We start from the raw sequence: 16,683 nt of genomic DNA, 5'->3' as shown, positions 1-16,683 counted from the left end.
GCACTTGGTTGCAGTAGGGTGGCCAGTGGCAGCCTCTACTGCTTTATCCATACACTCCAAGCTCCCTTCCAGGCTGGTTGCTGGCCCCGGAGGGTACAAGGGCCTTAAGGGCAGGACACTGGGCCTCAAGGTGGGCCAGCCCAGTCTCTGCTGCTATGTGCCAGCTGTCAAACGATACTGGACCTACTGTGTGCTCCAGGAGGAAGTAGGCATGGGCCGAAGCAGGGGTGGCCAGCCTGGGCCTCTGCTGCTATGTTCACACAGCCCCAGCTCCCTTCTAGCCAGGGTCTCTCATGGAGGGAACAGGCGTGTGAACAAACCTGACGACCTAGTGTGTGCAGGGAGGTGGGCTGGACCACAGTGGGCCCAGATTGAGTCCAGCTGTGTGCACCAGTGCCAAGAAGGGGCTGTGGCTCTGTGGGGGACGGATGGGGCTCCCTTGGCCCCAAGGGCAGAGAAACAGTCAGTGACAACAGGAATAGCCACATCCCGGAAGATAACCACAGGGATGGCCCGCAGTGCCTGGTCTGCTGTGCCCAGGCTGCACGTGGCGCCCGGCCGCCACCGCTGATGAGAAGATTCTTATAGCAAAGCCACCTTAAAATGCCCAGGGACCCGGGGGGCCATGATGTTGCCTCGGGTACGTCACCCAGCAACAACTGCTCCTGCTAACCTCCCCCTGCCTGCTGCTCCCACAATGGCCCCTAAGACACTGTGTACTCTGTTCCCCAGAAGCCTCTGCTCCCCCCAGAGGGACCTGCCGCAGGGCCTTTGCACATGCACTCTGCCAGACACACTCGTCCCCCCAGTCACACCCTTCCTGCCTCAGTCCAATGCCCTCGGGCCTGTCAGAATGCCCATCATGGCACTTCTCCCCACATCCTCCAGACCACGTCCATGTCCGCTGGCCTAGCCAAGCCTCAGCTGCATCAGAGGCCACAAATGACCCACAGATAGAATTGTCTCTCCACCTGGGGTGGCTGCGGGGCTCCTCCCAAACCCCTGGCCTTGCCCAGACAAGGCCACTCCTCAAGAGGAGGGGGCCCCTGAAGTAAGCGAGGGCACCGGCCCCTGCACCCCTTGCTTGTTTCCCCGTCCACACAGACACCTGTGTACACATCCAAGTTTATTCTCACTCTGCTGTGGCGCCAGGGTCATCCCACACTGTGCAGCTGCGGATAAGCCCAGGCTGGGATTCCTGACCCCGTGCAGGTCGGGGCTGTGTGTACAAGAGGGGGTGGTGATCAGCGTTGGGCCTAGTGCCTCCAGATGTCCTGGGGGCTGACCCGATGGTTAGAGTCTCCAGGCTCCCTCACATACTGCCCGGTATGTGTCTGGCGTCAGGGGCCGGAAGGCTCGGGCCTGGTGGTCCAGTAGGTACAGGGGGTCAGCAACAATGCCCACGTTGAAGCCCTCGCGCACCAGCCGGGACTTCACCAGTTTGAACGTGCCTGTGATCTCCAAGGCGTCCTGCAAGGGCAGGGACTGTAACCCCGACTGTGACTGTCCCGCCGAGACCTCCCACCCACCTCCTCCAAGCACGGTGAGCTCACCTGAATACGAATGAAATGGGGGGCAGCGTAGGCGGGGAGCCAAGTGCGCACGTGCTGGTACAGCCTCTGCCCGTCAAAGGCCTGGCCGGGGGCCAGCTGCACGGCAGCCATGCCCACCTTGCCTTCACATCCTGTGGAGCACATGCATCCTCGCGGACCCACCTCACAGTGCCCGCGGCTGGCTCTCTCCCCTGGGTCCCAGCAGCCGCCCACCTGTAACAAAGCTCCGGCACCACCCACAAAGCAGTTGGAGGCTTAGAATGAGGTGAACCCTCCGCACCTGGCACAGGCACACCGTAGACGTTCACCTCCTGCAGGAAGTCCACGAGTGACAGCACGCCCTCCACCTCCCGCGTGGACACGTTCTCACCCTTCCACCTGCGGGGATGGAGCGGGTGCTGGGACCAGGGCCCGGGAAAGGAGGCCCCGCCCCTGACCAAGCCCCGCCTCCTGGCGACTAGGCCCCATCCCCTCCGGAATTCAGAAGTCCCGCCCCTGGAAAGGAGAGGCCACGCCTCCTTCCACAAGCCCTGCCCCCTCCGGCATGTACAAGTCTCATCCCTGGAAAGGAGAGGCTCCGCCTTCTGTCCACGAAGCCCCGCCCCCTCCAGAATCCAGAAGCCCCGCCCTGTGAAACCCTGCGGGACCGGAAGGTGTCCCCGAGGCGGTCGCGGAAGTAGAGGAAGCCTTCGTCGTCCAGGGCCAGCACGTCCCCGGTGTTGTAGTACAGGTCGTTCGGGCGCCGCACGTTCTTCACCAACTTCCTTTCTGTGTGCTCCCGGGGCCCACGGTAGCCCAGGAAAGGTTGGTGACGCAGCACCTGGGTCAGCAGGAGCCCTGCCTCCCCTGGGGGGTAGGAGTGGGAGTCCGGCATTAGCCGTGGACGAGAGCGTCAGGAGCCCACCAGGCCGCGGCCGGGACCCTGCCAGAGAAGAGACAGAGAGAGACCCAGAAACAGATCCAGAGACAGCGAATGAGAGGCAGGAGGGAGAAGGCGGCGTCAGGGAGTCCGTTAGAAATAGGGGGCCACCGCCGCGGAAGGGAGCCCGGAGGGGCCTCTGCAGGGAGGGTCGGGAAGGGAGACGCTGGGGGGCGGTTGAGTCTTCACATGCTGCGAAGTCGAGCTTGCGGAAGGACAATGAAGGCTCGTACTGTGTGGACCCGCTGGGGCAGAGATAGACTCCGTGGGTGGAAATTGCAGGGAGGCAGCTGCGGTCAATATAAAGATCCTTCCAATCACCAGTTATCTATCAGTGTAATGGGCTGTTCCAGGGGGCAGTCAGCAACTTCGTAGGTGTGCACCTAGGGGCTGGGCTCATTCACTCAACAAACTGACCGCTGGCCATGGGCCACACAATATGCTGGGGGTAGATATTAAATAATTGTATGTATAGCACAATACCTGCCACGTAGTAAATGTTATCTAAGTGTTAAAAAAAAGAAAGAGGGAAAGGCTAACAAGAATGGACGAGGGAGAGAGGCAAATCGTGGTGGGAAGAGAGAGGTTCCGCCAGGAGCTTGCGATGCCCCCGGAGAGAAGACCCTAGGAGAAGGTTAAGGACAAGAGATTGCTGCCTGGGAGGACGTGACTTCGACAGAAAGCTCAAGAGAACAACTCAAATGGACGAGAGGTTGAGGCAGAGGAGCTGGGCAGAGCTGACAAGCTGAGAGGGAGAGGGCCCTGGACCGCTGTCAGACAGGCCTGGGACTCAGGGCCCAGGTGAGGACTGCAGAAACCACCACTGGACATCGACCTCAAGGCTTTGGGTGGCTTGTTCCAGCCACGGGGGAGACCGAGGGTCTCCATCCCTCCCACACCCAGGGAAGGTTTCCCAGCCCCCATACCTGGCCTCACAGGGATGCAGAGGCCCCAGTTGTCCCTCACTGGCTCCTCTGTCTCCATGCTGTACTGTACAAGCTCGAAGGGGGACAGCATCTGAATGGAGGGTGGGGAGGGGTCAGCAGAGGTCCTGTAGGCTCAGCCTCAATCAGGGCCACTGTCACACCCAACACACGCACTCGAAGGAAGCAGCTTATCTTGCCCTGGGCCCCACAGCGCCCTGGATAGTTGACAAAGCCGCCGTTGCCTTCCGTGGAGCCGTAGGCTTCCCAGATCCGAATGGGGCCAAAGCGCTGCTGGAAGGTCTCCCACACTTCTGCCCGGAGTCCACTGCCAATCGCCAGGCGGACTTTATGTGTTCGGTCCTCTGGCCGCTGCAGGGACATCCCAGGAAGGGTGAGGAGGAGGTGCCCTCGGGTGTGCCCAGGAACCCTTACCCGGGAGGGCTATCTTGGGTCCTGACCTGAGCAGCTACCTGGGAGGTGATGGGGGGGGCCTTTACCTAGGTGATCTGAGTCCTTACTTGAGCAGTTACCTGGAGTCTGTACCTGGAGAGTTACTTGCAGGGGTTACCTGCAGAGGTTACCTGGGAACCTTACCTGGAGAGGTATCTAGGGGTGACTGGAGGCCTCATCTGGGGTCTTACCTAGGGGAAACATCTGGGGTCTTATATAGGGGTAGTTACTTGAAGCTTTTACCTGGGGGGGGCGTTAACTGGAGGCCTTACCAGGAGGGGTTACTTGGGGGCCTTTACCCGAAGGTAACCTGGGGAGTGACTTGAAGCTTCATCTTGGGGAGTTATCTGGGGGCCTTTCTTGGGGGTAGTTACCAGGAGCCTTTCCCTGAGGGGTTACTAGAGACTATATTTGGAAGGATACCTGGGGACCTTGCTTAGAGACAGTTACCCAGGGTCCATACATCACTGATACATAGCATGAGGCCAGCTCACGTCTAGTGAGTTTATCCTGAGCCACACCCTGTTCTAGGCACTTGACGTGTTTAATTCTCACAATACCCCATTGAGGTATTATTCCTGACTTCCGAAAGAGGACACGGAGGCTGGGAGACGTGAAGTAACCTGCCCAAGACAGCACAGCTGATCATCAAAGCAGCCATGATTGGAAAACCTGTGTGGGACTCACTGTCCGTGCCTCTTGTCTGGGGTGCTTTGTTGATACCTGAGGGACCTTGCTTGAGTCCTGGGCTGAATCTACCTGAGATCCTTACCTGGGATGACTCCTGGGATGTTCACCTTGGAGCCCTAACCTCAGCACCTCACCTGGGGAGTGTTGCACAGGTACCGCAGGACCTCTCCCACATACTGGATCACAGTCACACCATGCTGTCGACAGTCGTCCCAGAAGCAGGAGGCAGAGAACTTGGGGGCCAGGACACAGGTCACTCCTTGGAGGGAGGAGAGGAAAGGGTTTCAGGTCATGCTTCCAAGCCACTGTGAGAAGCTGCTTTGATTCACGTGGCTGTGGCCCCTGAAACCCAAGATGACATCAGGCTCATCTCTGTGTTGCTGGCCCAGCCGAAACTATTCCCACGAGAAGAGCACAGCCGAGCCTGAGTCTGAATCCCGTCTCCAGTAGGTGTGGAAAGCCCGGTGCCTGGTACAAAGTGAGCACCGCCGAATAAGGGCCGTGAGTAGGAATCACTCTTGGTTGTGATAACTGTCTTAGGAATGTCTAGCTCGGCAAATGGATAGGTGGATGAATGGGTAGGTGGATGGAAAGGTGGGTGGAAGGGTGGATGGGTGATGGATGGGTGGGTTGGTGGCTGGATATATGGATGTTCTGAAGGATGGACACATGGATTAATACCTCTTAGGGGCCACTAACATCCACTCCAGGAATGTGCTCCCTCCTTTTCTGATCCCCTCCTCTGCAGCTGGCTCTGTGGATGGCACTCTCCTTACCTCAACCCTAATCCTCAACAAAACCTCCAAAGCTAGATATCATCCCTGCACCCAAAGGGACGATGGCTCGTGTGCTTGGTGAGGTGGCAAGTATGTGTCTCCTTCGAGGCTGTATCTTAACGGAGGTGAAATATGATGCTCTCTCTGTGAAAACGGATGCTGGGTCCTTGAAAGCGATATAGCTTTGTTAGCAACCCCTGGTGAAATGCCTGGATTCTGGAAAGGTCTTCAAGAGCTGCTAAAACCAGGGGGGAGGTTGATAAGGATTTTTCCAGTGAAAGCTTCCCAATTCTTAGCCTAAGGTAGGATTCCAGTTTTGAGCAGCCTCCAACGTGATAAAGTAGGAGGCACTTTGCACCCCACCAAGGTTCTTGACCAGAATAAATGAACTGCATCTGAAAACATCTCTAGAGGGAACATCTAGTCTCCCAGGAGGTGTGGGAGGGAGAGGAGCAGAGACCGAGCAAGCGAGTACAATGAGAACAGTTTAACTGCAAAAAGACAGTAAGACAATTGGGGAAATTTTTAACATGAAGTGCACATCAGATAATATCAAAGAGTTACTGTTAACTTTTTCAGGTGTGATGGTCACTCTGCTGACAGTTTTTTAAGGCCTTACCTGTTAGAGATACATGCTGCAATATTTCCCAACAAAAAGATGGTGGCTAGGATTTGCTCCAAAATAATCCAGAAAGAAGGAAGGGGGTACATATGAAATAAAATTGGCAACATGTTAACAATTGTTGAGTCTGGGTGAGGGTGTGGGAAGCATCACCAAACTGCTCTGCTTTAGTGTATGTTTGAAATTGTCCTTGATTTTAAATAAAATGAGAGTAAAAAGACAAGTGGGAATAAGGGGGAGGCGATAAACGAAACACAGAAGAGCAGAATGCCGATGGTGGCTGAAGCTGGGTGGTGAGTGCTCGAGGATGCGTGTAGACAATTTTAGAAATTTTCATATTTCAAAATTTTCCATGTTAAAATTTCAGGGGAAAAAAAAAAACCCCCAAAACCAAACAACAACAACAGCAAAAACAGACCAGCGCAGTCTGTTGACTGAATTCATGGTCAGGTGTCTAGGGAGACGACCACCTGATGGAATGTGGTGAGTGTTCCCTCACTGGCTCCGCCTGGGACGATGACAGATTTCACCTCCTGACCACAGCACAGCCATTAAGGACTGTCTGTGTGTCCAGCCCTCTGTCCAGGGAGCCCTGGGGCTCACTGTCCCTGGTCGAAGGTAAGAACCTGGGGTGCTGGGTAACCTATGGGGCCTTGACATCCAGTCTGGCAGTCCTGTGGATTGGGGGGTGGTCCTCAGAGAAGGGCTTACCGAGCTCCAGGCAGCTAAGGACCCCAAGGACCAGCCCCATCGTGTGGTACAGAGGCAAGACCGTGTAGACCACGTCGTCAGCTGTGACCCCACACAGGGTCAGCATCCCGCTTATCTGCAGCACCCGCTCATGCGTGAGGATGGCTGGCTTCGGGAGCCCTGGGGGAAAGGAACGGCAAGAGCGGGGTGGGGTTCGGACGGCGCTAGCGGGGCCCGCGTGCAGGACTGGGCCTCCAGGGTCGGGGCTGCGCAGTCAGGGGTGTGAGGCTCTCGAAAGGTGGTCAAGTATGGGACCTGTGGGTGGGTTTGGGGAGGACAGGTGGGACTGGAGTTCAGAGGCTGAATTCCAAAGTTCAGCGTTTCAGGGGCTGTTTACTGGGCAGAGGCAGGATTCTGGCGCTGACTATTCAAATAACACTGGGGGTCAGAGTTCGGCCTGGTGTCAAAGGGCAGGGTGGGTTTCAGAGGTTAAGTTTGCGGCACAGGTCAGGCTTGGAGCTATGTCAGCAGAAGGGTTCAGAGGTCGGGCTAGGACTGCTGGGCGCCCTCACCGGTGGTCCCCGAGGTGTAGATGAACAGCGCTGGGCTTCTCGGCTTGATCTCAGCTCGAAGGTCAGCGGGCACGGGGTCTGAGGGTGCAGCGTCAAGGGCAGCCCCCAGAGCCCTCACCCCCGGCGTGGGGGAGGAGTGGCTGAGGTAGAAGCAGCGGATGTTCTCTGCCTGCAGCTTGGGAAGGACCTCCTCCAGGTTCTCCCGGAGGTCTGTGGGAATGGGTCAGAGGAGGAATTTAGAGGAGGCCCACCTTTGAGGTGGGGGGGGGACCCGAGATGTGGGAGAGGAGCCCAGTGCCAGCCATGGAGGAAGCAGCCAGCAGAGAAGAGCATCTGCCTTATCTGTAAAGAACCCCGTAATTAGTATTGGGGGGCAAAAAAAATTGAAATAGCCAAGTTGAAGAAAACACAAAGCAAAGCTCTGGTGCCCTCAGAATTACTTTCCGGCAACTAAGTTTTGGCCCTAATTGCCTGGGGGTGGGTGAGGGGCACGGAGCTCCTGCCCAGCCCCCACCAGGACCCTCTGGACAGCAATCCTCCACGTCTGTCTCCTGCCCCTGTCCCCACCGCATCCGACCTCCGCTGGTCTCTGAGGTCCTCACCTGGGTCCACCACAAGCACCCGAGCCCCAGAGCTCAGCACTGAGTGCACCAGGGGCGCCCCCCGCCCGTGCGGATTAATCCAGGCCACCGGACAGCCCAGCTTGGCCAGCCCGAGCCACAGGCCCAGGGCAGGAATGGTCTGCGAGGGCAGCATGAGGAGGGCGGTGGGCTCCTGAGCGCTGGGCCCCGTGGCGCTGCCCAGCTCGGCCTTCATGACCCACGCCGCCCGGCAGGCCCCGGCGTCCAGCTCCCCGAAGGTGACCGACCGGCTCCCCGGCCCCGTCCACACCAAGATCGCGCGCCCTGGCTGCGCTCGCACCCGCCGCTCGAAGGAATCTACGAAGGTGTCAGGTGGCTGGCGGCTCAAGCGCACCCAGATGTTCAGGCCCAGGCGGAGAGTCTTGAAGATGTAGGCCAGGTCTGCAGGCAGCCAGCGCAGCCCTGGGGGCGGCTGCGTGGGCAGCAGAGCCAGCGTGAGGGCCGCGGCCGCCAGACTCAGCCAGTGGGGCATCCAGGGGCCGAGCCAGGGCCCTGCCAGCACAGCCAGGCCCAGCAGCACACAGCAGGCGGAGTCTCCCAGGAGCCAGCGCAGGGCCAGGGCCACTGCTGCAGGCCATGAGGACTGCCCCAGGCCTCGCAGCAGCAGCAGCAGCAACAGCAAGAAGGCCAGTCGTCCCCAGAGGCCCATCGTACCTGCTCCTGCCTCAGGGCAATGTCCAGGAATACCCACCTCTTGCCCGGGCTGATGACCCGTCAGCCCCACCCCCTGGCGGTGACCCAGAGGCTGTTGACCATGGTGGTGGCTCCAGGACTCTGCCTCCAGCCCTTCTTAACCCTGTTTGTTTCACTCTGCCTGGTCTTCCGCTTGGTTCCGCCCCTCTGCCTCTGTCCCCCACGCTGTGCCCCAGGCGCTTGGGAAATAGGCAGAAATCCCTCTCTCAGGAAACTGAACTTCCAGCCATGCCAAATGCAAATTCAGCAGGGTAGCAGGGCAGCTCTGGGTGTAAGCACTGCCTTCCCATCTACAAACCTCACCAGGAAGTTCTCCGGTGGCACCTACTTAATCTGAATCCTCCGGGAGATGGGTCCTGGACGGGGTGAGACCCCAGCCTCCTGCCAGGTACACAGCAGGTGCTCAGTAAGCCCTTGAACACCTGCAGTGCCCGAATTCAAACCCAGCTCTGACCCCCAACCCATGTGGTCCACTCTGACCCTCTGCCTTACCCTTGGCATCAGTGGGGACCATTCCCAGGGTTCAGGAGGCTGAACTCTGCCTGGAATGTGGGTCTGGCAGTCTATGCACGGTTGGACCAGGAAAGCCTTAGCCCCCCTCCTCTGGGAGGCAGTCACAGGGGGTAGCACAGAGAAACGTTGCCATCGGCCTAGGGTCACGGCAAGCTGGGCTACTGGAGCGCCCTACAGGCCACACCCCCCTCACCGGCTCCAGATACTTCAGACCGGGGTGCCCAGGCCACGTGCCGACAGTGTGATGGGGGCACGCGAAGAGTAGCCTCGAACTGACCCTGGCTGGCCATCTTCCATAGCCCAGTGGGCAGCCCGAGGGTCCCGGCTGCCGCCTTCTGCCCCGCCCCCACCCCAGCCCTGCCTGGCACTTCCGCCCTTGCCGGCCAGGACATCTGTCCTGGGGCTCAGACCCCCTAGTGGCAGCCTGGGCCCAAAGACTCCCTGGACCCCCAAAAGTGAGGTGCTCAAACCATCACGCCCATCAGGACAGGGGAGGAGAAGTCTGAAGGCTAGAGATTCTGTCTGGAAGATCTGGAGGGAGGGGCCTCGAAATCTGTATCTTGGGTGGCAGCAGCTGGGATTGTGGTTGCGAATTTCCCACACGTGGCCTCCCTCTCCGAGACCCGCCTGTACCCCTCCCCACAGGACCGAGGGCTCCGGGAGAGTCAAGCGCCAGTCATACGTGCACCCCACTCCCACCCAGAGAACAGAGACACGAGATGGCAAAGCGGATCATCCGCTCGCAGCCCAAAGGAGCCCAGGGAGCAGCAGGGATGCTGCCCAGGGACAGGGGCACTGAGGCCCGACACCCACAGACGGTCCGTGAGGAAGAGGAACACACGGGTCCGGGAGCTCACGCTTCCGGGTTTTGGCCCCACGGCCCACAGTCCTTTATTACAGAGCAGGGGTCGCAAGACCAGGCCTCAGTCCACGAGGGGCCCACCTGAGACGCCCCGGGCCCCAGATGAGGGAGGATTAGCTCGGGTCGGGGAGCCCGGGACATTTCCCGGCCTGACACAGGGGCAGGGGAGCAGACCCCACCCCACTCATGGGAGGGGAGGGGCGTGAACCAGAGTCGGAACCATGAATCCTGGGCCCCGCACCATGGTTGAGCCCTAGTTCAGACTGGAGATGATCCAGTTCTCAGAGGTGGTCGGGCCCCCGACCATCCCCAGCCAGCCCCCACCCGGAGGGCCGAGTACGTAGGAGGAGAGGAATAAGGCGGGCTGGGCTGGAGAGAAGGGTGGAAGCAGGAGGAGGGCCTGCTCTCAGGAGAAAGCGTGGACTGGTGGCGGGAACGTGGTCAAGTGGCCGCGGCAGGCGTGACAGCGGTGGGGCTTGACCGATCCCTCGGTGGGCGTGGCCAGGCCCCAGGCCCGGATCAGGGCGCAGGGTGCGCGGCCAGGTGGCGCTCCAGCAGCGCGCGGTGTGAGAAGACCTTGCCGCAGGCGGGGCACGGCGCGCGCTCCGGCCGGTGGGTGCGCATGTGCACGTTGAGCGAGCTCTTCTGCGTGAAGCGCTTGGCGCAGACGGCGCACTGGAAGGCGCGCACGCCCGTGTGCGTGACCATGTGCTTGAGCAGGTAGTCGCGCAGCGAGAAGGATCGCCAGCACACGGCGCACTGGTGGGGCTTCTCCCCTGCGGGCGACAGGGCGGGCAGCAAACTCAGGTCAGCTGGGAAGGGGCCCCAGGGCGCCTTTGCCGGGCAGGGACTCCCCTCCCCAACCGGACCAGCCATCCACCCGGAATCCCCCCGCCCGGCAGCGACGCGCCTCTCCCCGACCCTTAGGGTCATACCGGGATGTCACTGCCTGTCTGTGACCCACAACTCCAACAGGTAGCCTCCCAGCAGGGAGGCTGGACCGCAGGTCTGGGACATCGTTGCCCACCGAGGCTGACCACTCAGGTCTACCCCCACCTCCAGGGACCGTCCCGCCCCCAAACCGCACCGTGCCTGGCACAGGGCCGGGCTAGCCCTCCCCCATCCCTGCCACGCTCGCAAAGCGTTCTGGACTGTCTGGTCGCTGGCCACCATTCTGGGGACAGTCTAGCAAGGCCCAGCACCCTTACACTGGGAAAGACCCCGGCATATCTGCCCCCTCCCTTCTGGCTGCTATCATGTCCCCGGGGTGACAGAGTAGGCTGCCCCCCTCCCCCGGAATCAGAGAGGGGTAGACAGGCTGTGTTTGACCCCTAGGGTCATCAAGCATTAACAAAAAGCCTATCTCCAATGATCAAGGGGCTCAGAGACCCAGCCCGGCTCACCCGAGTGGATGAACATGTGCTTGGTGTAGTTCTTCCGGGAGCTGAACGTCTTGTGGCAGTGACTGCACTCATAGGCGGGCGGCTCGGCACCCGGGGCGCGCGCAGGGGTGGTCGAGGGGGCTGCGCTGGCAGCGGCCGGTGGGGCCGGGGCCTCCCCTAGAGGCGCGCTGGGAGCTGCGTCCGGCTGGAGCGCTGGGTAGAAGGCGGGTGGGGGCGCAGGGGCCGGCCCCGAGGGCGCGGGAGGGGGTTGCGCTGGCGGCCCAGGAGCGCCCAGATGAAAGGGGAAAAGCGCGACGGGCGGCCCGGGGGTCTTCACGCCAGGTGGGCGGGGTCCGGACAGGACACAGTCGGGTGGGGCAGGGGTCTCGGCGGGACAGCCTTCAGGGGCGGTTTGATCTCCGTCTTGCCAAGCGGAGACGTAGCTGTCGGGGAACACGTCCTCGGCAGCCGAAGTCCCCCGGAGGAAGTCCCTCCCGGCGCCGCCGTAATCGGAGAGGCCGGCGGGCGCAGGCGGCGCCTCGCGCGCGCCGTCCCCGGCCGCGGGTAGGAAGCCGGCTGCGCAGTCGGGGAAAGAAGGGGGCGCCTGGCCCTCACCCGGGCCGCCGCCTTCGCCATCCTCGCCGTCGGTCTCCTCATCGGTCTCGTCGTCGTCGTCGTCCCCGCCGTCGTCCGGGGCAGCTGTCAGGGCAGGGTCAGCATCCGATCCCTCCACCTTGGCAGGCGCGGGGGGCGCGGGCAGCTGCAGGCGCGCGGGCTGGCGCTGCTTGCGTGTGTGCGCGGCACCAGGGTGGCCCGGGGGGCGCGCGGTCAGCAAGTGGCGCAGGCGGTGGCGCAGCTGCGCGGGTGCGAGCGGCGGGGGCACGGGCGTGGGCAGGGGCGCGGGCGCGGGGGTGCCCGGGGCGGGGGCGCGGGCGCGGGCTATGATTTGCGTGCATTCGTCTATGACCGTCTGGATGCGCAGCACCGACGCGGCCGTGAGCACCTGCAGCGCTTCACCCTGCGCCACCACGAGCGAGCCGCTGTAGAGGAACTCGACGAGCTGGCGCACCGTCTGCGCGGGCACCACAGGCGGCACGCGGATCTCAGAGTGGCCGAGCAGCAGTTTGTCCTGGAAGAAGGGAGAGCCGGCGGCCAACACGCAGCGGTGTGCACGCAGTGAAGCCTCGCGGATGCGCACAGTCACGTCACAGAAGTGCCCACCCAGCCGCTGCCCGTTGAGGGTCTCAAGCAGGGATCGGGAGAAGTTCTGCAGGTGAATGTGGTGCACCGCCTCCGCCGCCGCCATCTGCACCGGACGAGCGGGTGTGGGCAAGAGCAAGTCAGCCAGGGACCCCCTCTGCCCCAGCGTTCCCATCCCTTCAGCGGGACAGTGGCCCAAGGGTGAACCACACCCCCCAGGCTTCAGGAACCCCAACCTTCTCGAATGCCCCTGGCCCCTCGAAGTCCTGGTTCCCAACACATGCAACACAGCAGGACTCCCTGCCCCCACCCCAGGACTTCTGCAGCCCCCTCTACCTCTGCAGCCCCCAGCACACCGCTGTGAGAGGGCTGGGGATACCAAAGGTTTGCTGCCCTCCGGTCTTGCTTACTGCCAGCGTGGGGAGCTCCAGGGCTCGCTTCCCCTATTTTGCCCCACCCACCCTTCCGGGAACTCGCTATCCTCAGCCTTCCCCACACCCTCCTCTGACAGGACACCCTATGGAGAAGAGGGCAGGGAACCCCTATCTAGAACAGGCTTCCAAGTCTCACCCACTCCCCACCCTGCTGGCTGCGACTCCCACCACGAGTGGCTTCTTTTTGATCTCCCCTTGATACAGCCCCCAACCTTGGAACATCCAAGGCCCTGTGCAGACCGAGGTCTGCTGCCTCAGAACCTGGCTACATTAACTAGTGTATATGGAAGTCTTCGCAGGGGTGCGGCTGGCATGAACTGCCTCTGGGGCTAAGCGATTCGGGGTGTGCATAGTCACACAGAGTTGAGACTAGGTTGGGCATTAGCCTAGCAGGTGCCCTGCGGGAGGAAAATACATGGTCTCTGGCCCGCTCCAGCACAGCTAGCAGGAGACGCCTCCTGCAGCCTGCTGCTTCCTGGAATCTTGATTGGGCCTGTGGGGCGCAGGGTGTGGGTGAGGCATAGAGAGGGGGCTTGCGGACTGTGCAGGGGTGTGTGATTGGTTGGGTGCAGGTGGAGCACCAGAGGCCTCAGGATCAGCATGGCTGAGCAATACGGACACTTCCTGTCAAAGTGTGGCCTCGAAATCCCAGCACTGCCCACCCTCAGGCACTGGAAAGGGAAAGGGCTACCACCCCCCAGGGAACAATGGGAATCTGAGCAGCTCAGCTACTTCACCATCACACAGGCACCATGCTTGCTTGGCTTCGGTTTCCCCTCTATCGTAGATACCTGGCTCAGCCCGCACCCAGGCCACACACACCTCCAGTCTAGGGGAGAAGCATCAGTCGGGACACAAGACACACCCTGAGACCCACCCACTCTGCACCAACCTGGTTCAGGTGAGGCCTCTCTTAACTCCTCGGGGTCTACTTTGGTCGCATACTCACCCCCTCGGGTGCCTTACGCCCAAACAGCCTTTCCTTGGCTGGGGCCATTCATGATCCACATCTGACCCCTCAGACCACTTTGCACATTTCCACTGCCCCCAGTAACCTCCTCGCGTCCCCCCACCTCCCGGTCTATTCCCGACGCAACAGCCAGAGGGAGCCTGTTCAGACCTAACAGACTCTCCTTAGCTCAGAGCTCTCCAGGCAATTCCTTAAACAGGCCAACTCCGCACGTACCGTTACCTCTGCCGCAAGCACCCTTCACCGTCTTTTTTCACCCAGCACCTAAAGGACTTCAAATCCGTGCCCGGGCAACGGGGGCAGAAACCTGCGCCTCAATCCGTAGGGACTGAACCCTTCCTCTTCCGATCCACCCTCGCCGTGCTCCCCAGCAGGCTCCAATTATAGTGCAGGTGCAGCAGAGCCTCTGGGCGCCTCGGAACAAAGGCCCACCTTGAGACGCTGCACCCAGGCGTCCTCGCCACCACGCCTTTGCCCACGCCATGCACTTTGCTCCGAGCACGCTCTCCCGTTCTCTGCGCCACTGCCCGCGCCTCACCCTGAGTCCAGCACCCCCTTCTCTGATCTGCTCCGGCTGCGCCCGCCCCGGCCCCGGCCGACTAGGTTTCCCGCCTCCGCGCTCTTGCCCGCGAAGTACCCCCGTCCTGCAGCGCCCCCTCACGTCTGCGGCGCGCGCTCCAAGTCTAGCACGGGCGCCCCTCCCCTGGCACGCCCCGGCCTCCCCGCCGGCCCTGCGGCAGGGGGATGCCCGCCTGACCCCACCTCCGGCTCCTCCTCAGGCACCAGGCCGGGCGGTGGCCGCCTCCAGCTCACCACTTTCAAGGCCGCACTTCCGGACCGCAACGCCTGCGGAACCAAAGTCCGCCGCTGCGGCGGCGCGGCGAACCACTAGGTCAGAGCAAGTTTCCGGTGTCTCCATGGAGACTAGTCGCCGCCGCAAGGTTGCACTTCCGGCCAAAGTCACAGGGGCTGGGACAACCAGGCAGTGTCGCCCCAGAGACGGGGCGGGGGCGGAGCCTGTGCTGTCAATCTGTGGGCCGCGCCCACTCGCCTGCGCTGCGGGGCGGAAGAAGGTGAGAGGGAAAGAGGGTGGGAGGGCGGTCAAGACCCTGGCGGTTCCCGGCAGGTTTAAACCCCACCGGCCTGGAGCCTGGGTCCCAGGTAGAAGATGGAGGCAGGCAGACTCGATGTCCCTACACCAGGCCCACCTGCCCCAGGGCGAGTAGTGTTCACTTAGTGCCCTCTGCATGCCACATTCTGGGCCGAAGCTGAGAAAAGAAAGGGAGTGGGGAGGGGGGTGTATGTGTGTGAGCCGGGTCCTACGCTGCCTGGAGGGTGGTGAACAGCCAGACTCCAAAGACCAGAAGACACTTTACGGGGCAGAATATGTGGGAAGAGCTGTCTGGGCAGAGGAACAGCCTTGATCTGCAAGGGCCTTGAGGTGGGGCTGGCTGTCCAGGACATCCGTGAACCAGGCCCACTAGATGGTGAGGCTGCAGTGGTGGGCTGGCTGGGCCTTGTGCCCTGCTCATGGGGGCTGAAGGAAGGCGGGGAGTCGCGGTGGGGAGCGGTGTCTAGACCTCAGTGGACCCCGTGCCTTGTGCAGCATGTGTGGAGTCCAGAGTGGAGGGGCTGACTTCTCTGCTGCCAGGATGAGGACAAGGTCAGCATGGCACCCTCCTGCCTCTGGCAGCCGCTGAGCGGCTGTGTTGTAGACGTGTTCTAGACATGTTCTAGATGTGCTGTAGAGGTGTTCCAGGCAGGGAAGGGAGGGGATGTGCCAGGTGGGAAGCATTCCATGGTCCATGCCCCGAGGAACCTCATTAAAATCCCAGTCCCGTGGCCTCACTGTCCTTGTTCAGAATCTAAGTCCTTCACCATGGCCTACCCAGCTCACTGGGTCTTCTTCCATCCAACCTCCTCTACCCAGTTCTTATCACTGTTCATTCCTCTCTGGCTTCACAGGCCCCTTGCTCTGCCCACCTCTACCTGTGAGGCTAGGGGTTCATCTGTGTCCTTCACCTTGACAGACAGCTATTGCCACTACGACCCAAACGGGAGGACGGTGGACCTAGTGGGGCAGCACACATAAGAGGTCCAGAAGGCAGCAGTGGCGGCTCAGACCTAAGCAGGGAAGGCCAAGCGGGGGCAGAGTCAGGGTAGGAAGGAGAGGACGCGGGTGGCTTCAGAAACATTCTCAGCAGGTGAGGGTGCGATGGAGGACCTGGCCCTGAAGGAGAGTGAGAGACAAGAGGAAACACCCAAGCCCCGAGCCCTCTCGGGCTGCAGAGGAGATGGGAGCAGTGGCCTCCAGTGATACAAGGCTTCAGAAAATGTCTCTTTTGCTTTTCTCTCCAAAGACCTTGTCAGGTGATTGTGGGGGCATCTCGAAGAATAAATAGTGTGGCTGAGGACACAGGTTTAAGATGCCAGGGGTGGGCCCACGTGGCCTGCCAATGTGGCAAACTCCCGACCAGGTCTGAGAGTCCTGGAGGCGGTGGGGATGAGAGCGCCACACTGAAGGGAAGAAGCCGAGAGCTCACCGCAATCATAGACACATGAAAGGAGCAGAAGAAATTGAGCTCCCACGTGACTGGGCCTCCTGAGCTCGGAGGCAGGCCCCCACCCCCAGCCACCCAGCGCGCGCGCGCGCGCGCGCGCTCACACACACACAGTTTTGTTTTATTTATTTACTTACTTATTTTTCGGCCGCACCTCACGGCTTGAGAGATCCCAGTTCCCCGACCTGGGATCAAACAAGTGCCCCCCACAACTAAGAGCATGGAATCC

The 16,683-nt window shown here is 61.1% G+C and overlaps 2 protein-coding genes across 9 annotated transcripts; both read right to left on the bottom strand.

Annotated features, from left to right (window-relative positions):
* Nucleotides 1–1,113: 1,113 nt before the first annotated feature.
* Nucleotides 1,114–8,566, bottom strand: SLC27A5 (solute carrier family 27 member 5). The gene is made up of 10 exons (XM_059044648.2): nucleotides 7,801–8,566; nucleotides 7,199–7,408; nucleotides 6,648–6,806; nucleotides 4,673–4,797; nucleotides 3,573–3,767; nucleotides 3,399–3,489; nucleotides 2,201–2,399; nucleotides 1,834–1,931; nucleotides 1,554–1,684; nucleotides 1,114–1,470 (listed from the first exon to the last, which is right to left on the bottom strand). Exons 1-10 carry the CDS (start codon nucleotides 8,486–8,488, stop codon nucleotides 1,294–1,296), a joined length of 2,073 nt encoding a protein of 690 aa, XP_058900631.1. The 5' UTR covers nucleotides 8,489–8,566; the 3' UTR covers nucleotides 1,114–1,293.
* A 1,338-nt stretch (nucleotides 8,567–9,904) lies between these two features.
* Nucleotides 9,905–14,770, bottom strand: ZBTB45 (zinc finger and BTB domain containing 45). 8 transcript variants are annotated; one of them, XM_067019951.1, is made up of 3 exons: nucleotides 14,656–14,770; nucleotides 11,311–14,307; nucleotides 9,905–10,683 (listed from the first exon to the last, which is right to left on the bottom strand). In XM_067019951.1, the coding sequence occupies exons 2-3, from the start codon at nucleotides 12,662–12,664 to the stop codon at nucleotides 10,427–10,429; spliced, it is 1,611 nt and encodes a 536-aa protein (XP_066876052.1). In that variant the 5' UTR covers nucleotides 12,665–14,307; nucleotides 14,656–14,770; the 3' UTR covers nucleotides 9,905–10,426. The 8 variants fall into 8 exon arrangements, with proteins under 8 accessions (XP_066876052.1, XP_066876053.1, XP_058900697.1 ...); XM_067019952.1 differs by having other exon boundaries at nucleotides 11,311–14,299; XM_059044714.2 differs by having other exon boundaries at nucleotides 11,311–12,595; nucleotides 14,656–14,769.
* Nucleotides 14,771–16,683: the final 1,913 nt, after the last annotated feature.

Source organism: Kogia breviceps, chromosome 18 (assembly GCF_026419965.1).
Source record: "Kogia breviceps isolate mKogBre1 chromosome 18, mKogBre1 haplotype 1, whole genome shotgun sequence".
Classification (NCBI taxonomy): domain Eukaryota; kingdom Metazoa; phylum Chordata; class Mammalia; order Artiodactyla; family Physeteridae; genus Kogia; species Kogia breviceps.
This window is presented reverse-complemented; position numbering and strand designations above follow the sequence as displayed.

What these genes read in the sequence shown, in the direction of transcription:
- SLC27A5 (XM_059044648.2), bottom strand. Translation starts at nt 8,488, where the DNA reads ATGGGCCTCTGGGGACGACTGGCCTTCTTGCTGTTGCTGCTGCTGCTG. An exon ending in GGTGCTTGTGGTGGACCCAG is followed by an intron (nt 7,409 to 7,800) that starts GTGAGGACCTCA and finishes CCATTCCCACAG; the next exon opens with ACCTCCGGGAGAACCTGGAG. An exon ending in CCTTAGCTGCCTGGAGCTCG is followed by an intron (nt 4,798 to 6,647) that starts GTAAGCCCTTCT and finishes CCTCCCTCCAAG; the next exon opens with GAGTGACCTGTGTCCTGGCC.
- ZBTB45 (XM_067019951.1), bottom strand. Translation starts at nt 12,664, where the DNA reads ATGGGAACGCTGGGGCAGAGGGGGTCCCTGGCTGACTTGCTCTTGCCC. An exon ending in GCACATGTTCATCCACTCGG is followed by an intron (nt 10,684 to 11,310) that starts GTGAGCCGGGCT and finishes TGTCGCCCGCAG; the next exon opens with GGGAGAAGCCCCACCAGTGC.